A 14,575-nucleotide genomic window follows, 5' to 3' on the forward strand; every position below is an offset into this window, starting at 1 on the left:
ATGGCCCGATGCCTTCCAAGACACACCACAGCCAGAAAGCAGAAAGAAAGATTCATACTAAAGGCACGACGAAAGCGGCACCAAAAGCAGAAAATGGAGAGTTAGAGCGAATCGTCCTGAATTAGAACTAACCAGACAAAGTGGGCCTACACAGGCGGGGCCACACGTGGTCCCCCCGTGCACCTTCGAAGGCCATCGTAGTAAAGCACACACACCCACACACCAATGCACCGTAGTGCATGTTGCGGAGGCGGTTTTACTTTATAACAATCAACGAAAACACAAAATCAAACGTGACACGTGCGGAAGCCATTAGAAGAAGTATTAGGAAGGAGTTAATAACCCGGTGACAATTAGCCTTGTACGCGCCAACAAGCTCAGATAGATTTTAAACGTGCAAACAAACACCAAACAAATGTTAGCTCCCGAGCCGTATACTCTTCCATACAACCACGGAACGGTTCAGATTGTGGATGGCTGTCACTATGGCATGGTTGGATGTTGCATCCTGGACAACCCTACGGAAGGAACCTTGAAGCATTGCAATGGCTACCGATGCCGTCGACTGGACCAAAGATCATCCGTCTGGGACGCAAAAGACAGATACCAACAGCTCTGCTACTATCTACTGCGCTCCTATCTTGCCGTATTGTTGGATCCATAACCGCGAAGCATCCTCATTTCAGCTCCATTGTTCGGGTAGGCTTCCAAGGTAATAGTTTGCTAACTTTTGTTAGGTCTTACTCATTTTATTGAGGCTACGTGACTGCGAGCATTTGTACCTGTTCTGTTAAGCTACTTTTAATGTTACAATCGGTTCCTGGGAAAGGATTTCCTCGTGGATATAGGCGAACCCGCCAGCATTAAAAACAACGCCGGTGTCTGGCTGAAGCAAAACGATGTATCGTCAGAAAGGGCGTTTTCCTTACAAATGGCAACAGTATTTTTGTGCGGCAAGAAGGACATAACTTAAAATTTTCGGAACGGGGCGGTGAGGGATGATCACATAAAAAGTTTCGCGCACAACAAATTATGTTGCTCGGAGATTCTGCTCGAAACTAGGAAAGACCCGTGTAATAATGACTGTACAACAATCACCATCATCATACACACCCTTCTCCTTGTCAGCACACACCGCAAAACCGACATAAGCCAATTTGTGTGAGAACATCATCCCAAAAGTATCCACGCACGCCTTACCGGCACAACGCATTATCTAATACATTAAACAAGGAAAATGAACAAATTAGTACCACAACCCGTAAGTAAAGATACCACAAAAAAACGAACCAACCACGCGCGCGAAAGTGTAGGCAAACAAACCGGATGTTGTACATTACTATCGACGACAGTGGGGAATAATTATGAAACCAGGCGCAAAACGGCCCGGCCGCAGAGATCCACAGACCCACAGATCATTGGCTAATTCATGTGTAAGAAAAATTAAAACATAAAAATATTTCCATCATGCGGTGCGTTTGAGTGGAATGACGACAAAACAGAGATTACGTGACAAACCGAGATAAGCGACAGAGAGCAAGGGGCAAACGCGTCGAAAGGCTAAAAGTTTAAGGAAAATAGGTATCAAAGAATAAAAGAGGACGCATAATATAAAACCAAGAGAAATTTAAAACCAAAACAAACTGCTCATGCTATGAGATGTTAATTGTTGACAAAGTTAAATAAAAATGTAATGATAAAACGGACCTATTTTTACTTGTTTGGCTTGGGAAAAATATCACCACATACAACATAAACAAAGGTAAGGTTCGAGTTCAGGCAACAAGTAACGATACCACTTTCCATTCAATATTTTATTCTTTATTATACATGCTTTACAACACAAAAATAAATATTATGTTCTCAATCATTAAATTAGCCCGTGATTCTGTTTTGAAAATTTGAACCATTCGTGTTTTCGTTCTATTTACCGCTTAGTTACGGGCTGATCCCTGTTTAGTCCTTGAGCGATAATCTTATTCGATCCATTCGCATTCCAGTTGGACTTATATGACGTCATACAATTCTCTCCTGGGGGCTCGTCCATAGCCGTCCGCTTCTTGCTCTCACGCACATTGGGAATAGTTTTACGCGGACGTTTATAACCGCGATTCCACGGACTAGATAGTCGAAGAGCCAATTTTTCCTAGCTGAAGTCGGTTCGATTGGATCACATTTGGGATATTGTCTGTCCTTGTAGTTGAACTTTAAATAATTTAATGGTACTTTGTTGGTGGAAGCAATTGCTATTGGTTTTGGTTGGCTCGTTTACTGTCTCTCTTTCTCTTTTTTGCAACTGAGAATTCAAAACATTGCTAGCGCACGCATTTTTGTAAGAGAGTGCACAAACAGAGAGAGAGAGGGAGAGAGCATGAAATCGCGTGGATCAGGAGAGAAGTTTTTGGTGGTTTTTTGTTGTTAAAGTCCTCTCTTGCTAAAAAGCTGTCAAACCTCGAGAAGCAACATCGTGCATTAAAGAAGTGCAAGTCTGTAAATTGATAGGACAATCAGCAGCAGCAGCGGTCGCTATCCAGGAACGGTATCAGCGGCTGTCCGATTGGGCAAATCACGTTCTCACCGTTTGGAGGAATTTGCCTATTGTCAAGCGCGGTCCGCGATCTTTGGGATGGTAATTCGCTGCGTTTGACCAAGTGTGCGTGTACTGCCAGCGACCGAGGCCTTCTAAACACTTGCGCTTATCAGCCAGACAGACACAGTCAGAGCGTATTCGACTGTGACCATCGTAGTCCTCCAGCCTATGAGTGCGATCTGTCTCCAACGACAGTCTTCAATTGCCAGCGAAACCGCAAGTACCACTTAAACGGGAGGCCTACGTTGAGTTGGGCTACATCATCGGACGAGCTTACATAATCCCATCCGTGAGGGTCACCGAAAACCCCCCGATAGAGTTATATCCGTAACCATGGCTACCGAACTACCTCGCGTTAACCTGGACGAACCACGCTACGACCAGAGTACCTACTTAAATCGTGCGAAGCACTTTCTTGTCATCACCAATCCGCTGAATGCGTTCTCCACCGAGGAGCAACTGGATCGGGCCGCACGCATCGTGCGCGACTATCGGTAAACGATCCGTGACCTAACGAACTTCGCGCCCTTTGCTAACCACTTCCCCGCTTTACAGAGCCGGAAAGCCGCTGCCGGATGTGCGCAGCGTCGATGAGCTGTGGAAGGCCAAATACCTCTACGACAGTGCGTTCCACCCGGACACCGGCGAGAAGATGTTGCTCGTGGGCCGCATGTCTGCCCAGGTGCCCATGAACATGACCATCACCGGGTGCATGATGACGTTCTACAAGTCGACACCGGCCGTAATTTTTTGGCAGTGGTTCAACCAGTCGTTCAACGCCGTCGTCAACTATACGAACCGATCGGGGGCTTCCCCGATCAGCCAGGAACAGCTGTTGACCTCGTACTGCATGGCAACAGGTGGTGCCCTCGTGACAGCCCTTTCGCTGAATCGTCTCGTTCGGGTAGGAAGCTGCTCCTGCACGTGTGGATGAATTCCGCGAGTTCGCACTAAACATCTGTTTGGTATTTGCAGAATGCTCCGCCTCTGGTGGGTCGCCTCGTGCCGTTAGCAGCCGTAGCCGCCGCGAATTGCATTAACATTCCCTTGATGCGCATTCAGTAAGTAGTCGCTAAGGTGAATGCGCGTGTGTGTGTGTGCGAATTGTCGATCGTTGTTTAGAATTACGCTGAGCACGCGACTTGCCGGTGTAGCGTAATGGAGTTGCTGCACTTTGCCCGATGTACGATCGTCAGATAGTCGCGATAGTCGCAAGGTGCCCGGGGGAGAGTATGAGTTTTGGCAACATTAAAAATAGAACTACCACATACCGCGCATTTCAATGGCGAATATGGAGCGCAACGACGCTCATGGAGTGGTGGCATTGCGTATTGCCATCGCTAAAAGTGTCGCGTGAGTTTATTTATGGATCGCGATGGCTTCTTTTGTGTCGATTACGCCAGAAGGTACCCTACGGAAATAGTTTGCCGAATGGGGAGTGGTATTGCCACATGTTCTACGCCTGAATGCTCCCCAAAAAGGGTCTTCTCACGATCATTTTACATCACGCTTTGTTTTATTTTTTCTTTGTACAGGGAGCTGAAAAACGGCGTCACATTGCTGGATAAGGATGGTAAAGAATTGGGTGAATCCGTTCGTGCCGCCAAGGAGGGCATCTCGGCCGTTACCTTCAGTCGTATTCTCATGGCCATGCCTGGCATGGGTAAGGATAACCTGTAACCCCAACAATGTGCCACATGTTGGCTAATCGTTACCTTTTTCCCTATCGTAAATCTTTCAGTCTTCACGCCGGTTCTAATAAACAGCCTGGAGAAGCGTGGTTTATTGCGGCGTTTCCCGTGGGCGAACGCACCGATCCAGATGCTGTTCTGTGGGTTGTGTTTAACCTTTGCCACGCCGCTCTGCTGCGCCCTGTTCAGCCAGAAGGCTTCGATTAGCGTGAACAGCCTGGAAGAGGAGCTTCGTACGAAGCTGCGTGCCGATCGTCCCGAACTAGATGTCGTTTATTACAACAAGGGTCTCTAACAAGTAGATGGAAACTCTGCCACAGCAATTATGCTCAAATGCAACGGTGAAGAAAATTCGCTCTGGCCAATTTGCGTAGCATTTTTGAGCATTTCCTTGGTTTAAACACTGCACCAGCAGATCGGAATTGCTGGATACTACGCACACCCAACTCCACTAATCAGCACCATATCGTATATCGTGCTTGTCATCATCATCATCTCTCTCTATCTCTGTTGACTAGTTTTAAGTTCTCTTGCTCGGTTGTAACTCATATCACACCCAGAAATCAGTTCCGTTCGCAAAAAAGTGCAAGTGACAATAAAAGTGCAATGTTTTTCTCACCTGTCCCCCCTATCAAGGGTAAAGGTACGTTTTGTGTTTCGCTTTGCTATACGAAGTAATAGGTACCGCGATATAAAGCGATTGTAACCGAAGGAGCAATTAGTCGATAAAAATACGATGAAATAAAAAGCCAATGCCATTGCGAGTATCTAAAGAGAAAGAAAACGGTTTAAAAAATGTTCTTTCGTGAGACCATGGGTGTAGTATCTCTTGTAGCTTCAGTGTATTGTTGGCGTAAGTGTATTTACTTTATTACGATATTTTCACGATCAGTTTCTTCTGCTACCGGCATTATCATACAATTCAGTACCAGCTAAACAGTTGCAGGCGATTTTCACCCCCGTGAACCAATCAAACCAATTCCCCACATGGGGTCAACAGGATGATGTCAACAGTAGCATAAAAGAATAAAATAGTGTATCTGGGAGCATCGCACATACAGTAAGTGTGAAGGGTTCAAAATCTCCATCGTTGCCGTCATTCACAGTCATTCGAAGGTACTGTGCGCTCCACTCGGTTCCCTCCTTCTCACAAATAGTGCCTCACAATGGCACACGCGAATATACATTCAAGGGCGAAAGGTGGCAAGTATCAAACTAGCACAACACGGTAAATGGTCTATTAGAAATAAGCAAACACCCTGTTTCTCTTTGAACTAAATGTACAACCCTAGGACCCCACGGAAAGCGACACGGCGCCGGTCAAGCGCTAGTCGCCTCCCCTTCACAGGGCACGTGAACACATCGCAAAGGTTACTCTTCACGTTAGAATATTGTTTCCACCTGGAAGCAATATCTTTGCTACAAGGTATTTTTTTCACTATCCACTCTACTCCGCCGTTTCCATTTTGTGTACATGGCGCCGATTGTATCGCGAAAATTAAAAATAGTCCACTGACTATCGGCGGAGGATTCTTTCGCATGTACCCACTCTTCTCATCCTGGTGCTGTAAGAGCCATAATTGAGTACAGATTTTTTAAGGTTAAACGGCATGGACTATCGAAATCAGCGTTACCACTGCATTTGCTACTTTCATCAGCGACCATTTTGTAAAACTTTCCCCCTACTGCCTAGCACAGTTTAGATTGCTCGTGTTTTTGTTGAATTTTAAAAAATCGATTTTCCCACCCTTTCATCCGCGATTTCATCTATCATCATTTTCCGTTTTTCGCGAGCAACCTGTGTGCATAGTATTTTTTCTGGTTTAACGTTTGCTTACTTTACTCGACTGTCACGGGCAGCGTCTGAATAATGGACACAACTCCTCGACTTTGAATTGATCAACTTTTCAGTTAACATTTACTACCAGCAACATGTGTCGATCTGCCCATCTATCGGTGACCACGCTTTTCTCTTTCGCCCACTGAATGGGGTGATCGGGAAATCGCTTTAAGGTGAATAGGAAAAAAACCCGCTAGTAGTTAATGAAGCCGAAAACAAACAAAAAAAAACACGCACACATCACACAAACTTAAGACGATGGTGGAGCCGATAAGCTGTGGCGCTTCTTAGCGGTCGGCTCAGCGGTAGTGGGGCTGTCCTCGGGATCCGGAGCCGTTCGGGAGTCGTCCGTTGACCCATCTACCGCTATACTGTCGTCGCCATCGCCACTGACTGCTCCAGGCAGCGGCGGTTGATTATCGTCCTTGTTTTCTTTCGCCGCCTCCTGTTCAGCCATCTGCTTTGCCGTTTCGATACGCTTCGTTAGCTCCCGGTGCAGCTTCGTAATGACTTCGGGCCGAGACTGCAAAAGACGTTGTTAACGTTAACGTAGTGCACTGTGAATGGTGGTGGTAATCGAGTATCTTACCATCACGAGAAACACTTTGATTTGCCCAGTGCTGTCGATTGCTGTTAGACGCAAGCTTTTCTGGCTCGGTTGTTCGGCGATCATGCCAGACCAGACCTGAAGTTCAAGAGCAGGCAAAACATAACTGAGACTGACCATCCTTTTATCGTCAGAAGTGTAGGCCTACCTTGGTGTTAATGAGAACGCGTAGATTGCCCGACTGTCGAAACACGACGCGAGATTCGTTGTTATCTTTATCGTTCAATCGCAGCATGCCATGACCACGTTCCTCCCAGTTCGATTTGGCGAATGCAAATAGTTTGCATACAATCTCTACCACGTTCCGCTCGTCCTCCTCGCCGGTGATTGTTTCCACTTCCTCGTACTTACGCTTCAGGGCACCGCGACTTTCCTCATACCTTCTGGCCGCTTCCTCCAAACTCTCGCGATCCCTCGGCTCACGGCTACTACCGTCAGATGAATCGGATCCGTCCTTTCCGCTCGGTGCTGCACCCGTCGCCGAGCCTCCCGTGGCAGCCGCCCCGGATGCAGTTCCACTATCACCACCGCTGCCTCCTCCTCCTCCACCTCCTCCAACACTTCCTGTTTCACCGGTGCCACTTGTGGCAAACGAAAACCCCGTCGTCGGAAGAGAGTTTCCTGCGCCCGTGTTGGCCAAGTTTTCGCCGGTCACTCGCTCGTGCACGTTCTGCCCGAAAACAAATCCGGAAGCTTCACTAAGCGTGGATTTGCCAACGTTCGCGAACAGGTTCGACTTCGGCAGGGAAGCACTCTTTAGCTTTGCCAGTGGATCGACGCTGTTGCTATTGCTGTCTCCTTTGCCACCGGCGGAACCGTCCTTCGAATCGCTGGTTTCGTTCTCGGTGTGGTCGTCTTCGCTGTTTTGCATTTTAAGAAACGGATTCGACGCCACCGACGGTGGTGCCACAGGATCGTTTCCGTTCTTGTCTGCACCATTGCCTTCCCTGTTGGCACCGATGCCACCGAAGCTCAGTTGGGATGGTTTTAGCACGCTCGGTTTGAGATTGAAGCTGTTGCCCAAGATACCGCCACCGCCGCTGCCGCTGCCACCACCCGAGCCAGTGATGGACGGGGATGGCGATATGCTGTTGCTGGACGAAGATCCACCACCGAGAAAAGACGAGCCACCGAACGTGGACTGGCGTAGGATGCTCGATTTAAGTTGGAAGCCAGAGGACGGTTGGACGACGCCACTCGACCCGTTACTGCTGTTCGATTGAGACGATTCCTGCTCTTCGTTCAGCATGTTGTCGTCTCCTGTGGAACACAACAAAACACGAAAACATACAGTACACTGCCAGGAATAAACCGAAACAGGTTCGGCGGCGGCAAACTACACGCAGCTAAGGAACGCCTAAGGAAGGACCACAATGCCGGGAACGGCGATGTAACGCAAGCACAGTAAATTCAGCAAAAAGACGCGATGCGTGTTGCGGGAATCGGTTTTCCTTTACAAATCATACCGTACTTACGTTCAACATTCGCCATTCGGCAGAAGCGTTCTTTTCTTTCTCCTCAATATACACAACACTCTTGGCTTGCGGCTGATGAACCTTCCAGGATGTGATAATCTTTCGTTGGTCGGGCAGCTGTTCGGTTGTACAGTGTTATAGCTTTTCAGTGTATTTTCACTGTATATTAAACAGAAACCCCGTTCCAGAGCCGTGTTTTGCTATTAGGGCGCTGCAGCACGGTCAGCATTAAAACACAGTCCTTCGCTCCAGCAAGATACGAAACGCGAAACACGAACCCCTTCTATCAAGCAATGGGCTGCAATGTCAAGAGTTGTGACTTAACGTCTCCAGCGAGCCGGATGACCAAGTCGTGCCAATCGTCTTAAAGTTCTATCCTGTTCTGTTGCTAGGGTTATGGGAGAAATACTGTGATGCGAAAGACAGTAATCGCAGTGTGGAGTATCGACTTGCGACTATAAACAAAACGCTGTCAAAACAGCCAAATTGCCAATCGCTTTGCACCGACACCCAGCTGCTGTTGGAGTAAAAACATAAAAAACGTCGCTTTGTTTAAGATTGTTAGTAATTAAAATAAATAGAGCCAAATTTAATGTATCTAGTTGTTTCTGGTGAACGTTAGTAATTTATTATTTCAACCATCATTTGGCGTAAGGGTGCACTGTCGACATACGGGCAGGATAGGCCAACGCTCGACCCTGACTTATTTCTGTTTGTGCTGTCATGAAGACATTTTCTTTTTTCCTCCGTATGTTGTCGAGTGTTGGATCGCAATAAAATAGGGACGTTTGCACCTTAAACTAAAGTAAATTTTAATAGTTTAGTTTACTTCCCGTACCCGCAGAGGTCACGATCTTTGCAACCATGTCGCTATCGAGTGTGCTTCCGGCCCCAAGCAATCCGGTGTGGGATCGGGACGATGAGCGCAAAATGAAAACACCGTCGATGGGTGCGTTGGTAACCGCGAAGGTTGCAGCACCACCATACGGTCAGCGCAAGGGATGGATTCCTCGAACAGAGGCCGATTTTGGGGACGGCGGAGCATTCCCCGAGATTCACGTGGCACAGTATCCACTGGGTAAGCTTGGAAAAACTGCGTCCGAGAGAAATGCGAGGTTTTGAAATTCATTATCTTACTGCAGCCATGGCAGCTCCCGGAAATGCGTCGAAGAAATCGAATGCCCTTGCCGTCCAACTGGACCAGACAGGAAAAGTAAAGTACGATGCGATCGCGCGACAGGGCCACTCGAAGGATAAGATCGTCTATTCAAACATCAACCAATTGCTGCCGGCCGAGGTACTGGCCGAGGACTCGGAAGAGTTGCAGCTACCGGATGAGGAAACAATCAGCGACATCACGGAAAGTACACGGAAGGCGCTGGAGAAGCTGACCAATCAGAAGATCGTCTCAGCGATGCCCGTTCGGGCCGCTGAGAAGCAAGCACCGGCTCAGTACATCCGCTATACGCCCTCCCAGCAGGGTGATGCGTTCAATTCCGGTGCAAAGCAGCGGATCATACGCATGGTTGAGGCCCAGGTTGATCCGATGGAACCGCCTCGGTTTCGAATCAACAAGAAGATTCCCCGTGGACCACCGTCCCCGCCTGCGCCGGTACTGCATTCGCCGACTCGCAAGGTGACGGTGAAGGAGCAAAAAGAGTGGAAAGTACCGCCCTGCATATCGAACTGGAAGAACGCCAAAGGGTACACCATTCCACTCGACAAGCGCCTGGCAGCGGACGGGCGCGGTTTGCAGCAGGTGCATATTAATGAAAAGTTTGCCAAAATGGCCGAAGCATTGTACATTGCCGATCGGAAAGCTCGCGAGGCAGTCGAAGCGCGCGCACAGCTGGAAAAGAAGCTGGCCCAAAAGGAGAAGGAAAAGAAAGAGGATATGCTTCGGCAGATGGCACAACGTGCACGTGACGAGCGTGCCGGTATTCGCCATCCCGATGCTGCCGGCGGGGATGGAGGTGGCGGGCCCGGCGCAACTTCGGCTGAGCTGCGCGAACGTGACGAAATACGTGCCGAGCGACACCGAGAACGGGCACGCGATCGCAATTTGGCTCGCGCTGCGCCAGAAAAACGCTCGAAGCTGCAACGTGAACGCGAGCGGGACATTTCCGAGCAGATTGCGCTGGGAATGCCGGCGAAAAGCAATATTGCTGGCGAAGCACAGTTCGATCAGCGGTTGTTCAACACATCGAAGGGCATGGATTCGGGCTACGGTGACGATGAGGCGTACAACGTGTACGATAAGCCTTGGCGCGAATCGGGCACACTCGGGCAGCACCTGTATCGTCCGAGTAAAGCACTGGACAACGAAAATTATGGTGCAGATTTAGAGAAGATCGTAAGCACAAACCGTTTTGTGCCGGATAAGGAATTCAGCGGCACGGATCGTAGCACTCAGAATGTGCGGCAAGGACCGGTGCAGTTCGAAAAGGAGGAAGATCCGTTCGGTTTAGATCAGTTCTTAACGATGGCGAAGAAGGCACCGAAGCGGAAGGAAGATTCGTCGTCCGCACCTAGCGGCAGTGGGAGCAGCAGTCGTGACAAGGATCGCAAGAAGCGTAGAGACTAGATGTGGAGCATTTCCCAATGAACCGGCTGGACATGTGGTAGAGCATGCATCATTTTTATTTTCAAACCTCACTTCAGACATAAAGCTTTTCATACTCTAGGAAACCTATTCCTCTTGATAGACTAAAGGATCAACAAAAAAAAGATAATAAAGGTAATAAAAGGAAATTGATTGTTTAGGAAAACTATTGTGAAAGAAGCATTAAATTATTAATTAAATGCGATAGATTTTTGGTTCGGAAATTCCGGCACTGAAATAAACCAAAAGATCGCGTTTACAATGTACGTCTCACTACTTCACAGGACCTTCACTGCTTGGTAGCATAAGTAAGCGTCTTTCAACCTGTGGGCATAAACTTTCAGCCCAACTGTCAAGTGACGAGGAATTGGGTGGGAGCAAAAACGAAACACTGTTTCGGTTGGGTTGGAATGATCGGTTCGGGACAGACCAGAAAGAGAGGGACAGAGGGAACCGAAACCTAATTGTTGGGAATTGTCGTGATTTTGTGTTGCGTTTCTTTGGTTTCGTCATCAGGGAAAATTCTTCTGTGGCGCGATTCACGATACGCGCTTCAAACGACATTAGCTTACCACCCACTGCCATACGTGTTTGTGTTGCTTTTGTTCATGCTAGCCAGGACCGACCGGGTACGGTTTCCGGGTACGTACAATATTTGCACTTCGCACAGCCTGGCATCATCGATCACACGCCACTAACGAGGCGACTTCGTGGGCAACACGGCATTATAGAACACTGGTAAATACTCCGCTAGATGTAGCTGCCTCCGCTGGTATTATTTGCGTCCATTGGCCTTATTGGGCATACGTGCAACAACTATCGTCCGAATCTTCTGCATAACCATACGGTGGTCCCGGTACCTTGCAGCGATCAATCGCCCTCAGTGCTTAATGTTATTCTGTGGCGTTGAAGACGAATTGCTCGGACCTAAGGACACGTTTTCGGTGCTGTAGTAAGCCGCTATTGAGTTGCACTTCAATCGGGCACCACCAGCCAGGACATGAGTAGCAGTGGTGCTGGCACCGCTGCCACCGCTGGTACCGCCACTACCACAGAGAGTGTGGCTTCTTCGTCCTTTTGGCGTACCAACAGTCGCTCGATTCCGGGCCGGCCTACGACCGTCGCGAATCGGCTCGGCGGTGGACGTCCGATCGGTTCCGGTTCAAGTTCTTCGTTCCAGGACTACCAAGAGTCGGTGAGCGACGCCTGGGATCTGGGAGATGACGAGTTTTGTATCATTTCCGGTGTGGTCGATACACGCATATCGAAACGAGCTTCTCAAACGGCCGCCCTGAATGTGATAAAAACTCACAAAAGCGGCAAAACGTCGCAAACGACAGTATTGGCACAGGAAATGCGTGAAATGCCAAAGGGCAGTGTTCTGACAAAAGACAGAACAGAATCACTGGAACAGACGGAGGGCGGAGACCGAACAGCCTTGGAGGGCACTGCATCCGATCAAGTCGGGCTTCGAATAGAGAGTTTAGACATTCATTCTACGCGGGTGCTGTCGGCCAGTCCGGGCAGCCCTACCGAAGGGTTGGTATACGCAAACGATAATCGGTAAGTAAATGATTTGGTGGCCCATCATCATACGTCGATGAATCTCATGGAGCTGATAGACTAGATAATTGTTGCTGATAACAAACCATGTACTTCTTTTTTATTCAGCTTACGGCAAAGATTTCACGCATATCCCGGCCGTCCACAACTGCTGAAACTCTCCTCCAACGTAGCGGCCAAGGACGTTGAGTGTGAATCGAAATATGAAAAGTTTAGCAACATACTTGAGGCACCACTCCTGAATCTACTTGCCTTGAAGGAACTCAGTTGGTCCGGCGTACCACGCAAGATGCGGGCAGTCACTTGGCGCCTTCTGTCCGGCTACCTTCCGACCAGCCTTGAACGGCGCCAGACGGTGTTGGAGCGAAAGCGCGTCGACTATAGGAAGCTCGTCCAGCAATACTTCGATGCGGAGCGGCGTGACGAAAGCCAACAGGACACGTTCCGGCAGATCCACATCGATGTGCCGCGCATGAACCCCCATGTGTCCCTCTTTCAGCAGCAGCTCGTGCAGGAGATGTTCGAACGTATTCTCTTCATCTGGGCCATTCGGCATCCGGCGTCTGGCTACGTGCAGGGCATTAACGATCTCGTGACACCGTTCTTCATTGTCTTCCTGCAGGAAGCCGTCGGACCGGGTGAGTAAATCTATGAAACGTTCGTCAATGCGAAGAAGACAACGGTGTCCCTTATCTTCACGGTCACCACCACTTTGTTTGCATGCAGATAAAGAGCTAGAACAGTGCCAACTTGAATCGCTCAGCATCGAGCAGCGTGACATCATCGAGGCGGACTCTTTCTGGTGTTTGTCCAAATTTCTCGACTGCATCCAGGATAACTACATCTTTGCCCAGCTCGGCATTCAGGCGAAGGTGAACCAGTTGAAGGAACTTATCCAGCGGATTGACGGTAAAAGGATACCCGATCTCGTCCGCAAGATCACCGATCGTAATTGTCTGTCATATGTTTACAGGGACTCTTCATCGACACCTGCAAACGCATGGTGTGGACTACCTGCAGTTTTCCTTCCGGTGGATGAATAATTTACTGACACGCGAACTACCACTTTATTGCACTATCCGCCTCTGGGACACGTACCTGGCCGAGTCGGACGGCTTCGCCGTGTTTCAGCTGTACGTTTGTGCCGCTTTTCTGCTGCACTGGCGTGATCAGCTGCTGCAAGAGAAGGACTTTCAGGTACGACCGCAGGTTCGGTTTGAGAAGGTCCGTAAGAGATTGCTAATCGTCACATTTTGCCCCCGCAGGGACTAATGCTACTGCTGCAGAATCTACCGACTCATAACTGGATGGACTCGCATATCGGTGTGCTGGTTGCGGAAGCGTTTCGACTCAAGTTTACGTACGCTGACGCTCCGAAGCATCTGGAGGGTAAAAGTTGACCCGGAATGGCACCGGACGCTGGGTATCATAATTACTGTAGGAACTATCTATATAAGATCATCTAGGAGCGCGCGTCTGTTTGACGGTTCCAGAAGTTTGCGGACTCTCAAGGGAGAGCGGAGAACAGGGCAACGAAGAGAAGCAATCGGCAAACAACGTTTCTTGTAGAACAAGCGACAAACGAGGGAACAAAGCTGCGAGCGAAGAAGGGAAGCAGAAAGGAGTAATAGAAGGTATATGAAAGTTTTGCCTTTGCCTTTCCCCCCCAGCACCGTTGTTCCAGTAGCAGACTGGTGAAAACGGTCGCTTTTTTTGCGAAGGAGGAAGTATTAATAACGTTTGATTTTCGTGGGTTTTTGTTCCGGTGTTAGGTTTCAAAAACTTTGATAGAAAACATGATGAATTTTTATACACAGAAAATGAACCGATTTACAGTCGACCGCTGCACCACATGAGCAGCAATACATGCGCCATAGCTTTTGGTGGGGTCCGCCGAAACAATTATGGGGCTTCCGCGTTGGAATCCACAGTAGAACATGTAAATGTAACGAAGGCAACGACGTGCTGAGTGAAAATGATGCAAATAGCTTTGAGGTCCGCGACAACTGCAATTTCCGTGCGGAACATATTTGACGACGGAACAGAACGATGTCTAATATTAACGGATGATCATGAAGAAGCAAGGAAAATCACCAACCAATTAGTTAATTGTAAGGAAATAAATGAAAATAAATCAAACCAATACCAATAGCTTTACCGGAGTAGTGCGTGTTGAATTTTATTTCTTTTCCCATCTGGTTTGTTCA

The 14,575-nt window shown here is 48.5% G+C and overlaps 4 protein-coding genes across 4 annotated transcripts; 3 read left to right on the plus strand and 1 right to left on the minus strand.

The window, feature by feature from the left end:
- Positions 1-2,450: 2,450 nt before the first annotated feature.
- On the plus strand, positions 2,451-5,030 carry LOC128272133 (sideroflexin-1-3). Its single transcript, XM_053009883.1, has 6 exons — positions 2,451-2,629; positions 2,704-3,084; positions 3,146-3,494; positions 3,566-3,651; positions 4,126-4,253; positions 4,332-5,030. Exons 2-6 carry the CDS (start codon positions 2,924-2,926, stop codon positions 4,574-4,576), a joined length of 969 nt encoding a protein of 322 aa, XP_052865843.1. The 5' UTR covers positions 2,451-2,629; positions 2,704-2,923; the 3' UTR covers positions 4,577-5,030.
- A 139-nt stretch (positions 5,031-5,169) lies between these two features.
- LOC128271988 (ran-binding protein 3) lies at positions 5,170-8,407 on the minus strand. The gene is made up of 4 exons (XM_053009690.1): positions 8,204-8,407; positions 6,877-7,988; positions 6,711-6,806; positions 5,170-6,644 (listed from the first exon to the last, which is right to left on the minus strand). The coding sequence occupies exons 1-4, from the start codon at positions 8,217-8,219 to the stop codon at positions 6,372-6,374; spliced, it is 1,497 nt and encodes a 498-aa protein (XP_052865650.1). The 5' UTR covers positions 8,220-8,407; the 3' UTR covers positions 5,170-6,371.
- A 557-nt stretch (positions 8,408-8,964) lies between these two features.
- LOC128271887 (puff-specific protein Bx42) lies at positions 8,965-10,936 on the plus strand. The gene is made up of 2 exons (XM_053009562.1): positions 8,965-9,281; positions 9,346-10,936. The coding sequence occupies exons 1-2, from the start codon at positions 9,068-9,070 to the stop codon at positions 10,785-10,787; spliced, it is 1,656 nt and encodes a 551-aa protein (XP_052865522.1). The 5' UTR covers positions 8,965-9,067; the 3' UTR covers positions 10,788-10,936.
- Positions 10,937-11,805: 869 nt separating this feature from the next.
- LOC128272710 (TBC1 domain family member 22B) lies at positions 11,806-14,461 on the plus strand. Its single transcript, XM_053010574.1, has 5 exons — positions 11,806-12,368; positions 12,477-13,006; positions 13,095-13,277; positions 13,342-13,565; positions 13,634-14,461. Exons 1-5 carry the CDS (start codon positions 11,806-11,808, stop codon positions 13,766-13,768), a joined length of 1,635 nt encoding a protein of 544 aa, XP_052866534.1. The 3' UTR covers positions 13,769-14,461.
- Positions 14,462-14,575: the final 114 nt, after the last annotated feature.

This window comes from Anopheles cruzii, chromosome 3 (assembly GCF_943734635.1).
Source record: "Anopheles cruzii chromosome 3, idAnoCruzAS_RS32_06, whole genome shotgun sequence".
NCBI classification, from domain to species: domain Eukaryota; kingdom Metazoa; phylum Arthropoda; class Insecta; order Diptera; family Culicidae; genus Anopheles; species Anopheles cruzii.

What these genes read in the sequence shown, in the direction of transcription:
- LOC128272133 (XM_053009883.1), top strand. Translation starts at nt 2,924, where the DNA reads ATGGCTACCGAACTACCTCGCGTTAACCTGGACGAACCACGCTACGAC. An exon ending in CGCATCGTGCGCGACTATCG is followed by an intron (nt 3,085 to 3,145) that starts GTAAACGATCCG and finishes CCCGCTTTACAG; the next exon opens with AGCCGGAAAGCCGCTGCCGG. An exon ending in ATTCCCTTGATGCGCATTCA is followed by an intron (nt 3,652 to 4,125) that starts GTAAGTAGTCGC and finishes TTCTTTGTACAG; the next exon opens with GGAGCTGAAAAACGGCGTCA.
- LOC128271988 (XM_053009690.1), bottom strand. An exon ending in GCGTTCTCATTAACACCAAG is followed by an intron (nt 6,807 to 6,876) that starts GTAGGCCTACAC and finishes CTTGAACTTCAG; the next exon opens with GTCTGGTCTGGCATGATCGC. An exon ending in TCAAAGTGTTTCTCGTGATG is followed by an intron (nt 6,645 to 6,710) that starts GTAAGATACTCG and finishes CGTCTTTTGCAG; the next exon opens with TCTCGGCCCGAAGTCATTAC.
- LOC128271887 (XM_053009562.1), top strand. Translation starts at nt 9,068, where the DNA reads ATGTCGCTATCGAGTGTGCTTCCGGCCCCAAGCAATCCGGTGTGGGAT. An exon ending in CGTGGCACAGTATCCACTGG is followed by an intron (nt 9,282 to 9,345) that starts GTAAGCTTGGAA and finishes ATCTTACTGCAG; the next exon opens with CCATGGCAGCTCCCGGAAAT.
- LOC128272710 (XM_053010574.1), top strand. Translation starts at nt 11,806, where the DNA reads ATGAGTAGCAGTGGTGCTGGCACCGCTGCCACCGCTGGTACCGCCACT. An exon ending in GTATACGCAAACGATAATCG is followed by an intron (nt 12,369 to 12,476) that starts GTAAGTAAATGA and finishes TTTTTTATTCAG; the next exon opens with CTTACGGCAAAGATTTCACG. An exon ending in GCAGGAAGCCGTCGGACCGG is followed by an intron (nt 13,007 to 13,094) that starts GTGAGTAAATCT and finishes GTTTGCATGCAG; the next exon opens with ATAAAGAGCTAGAACAGTGC.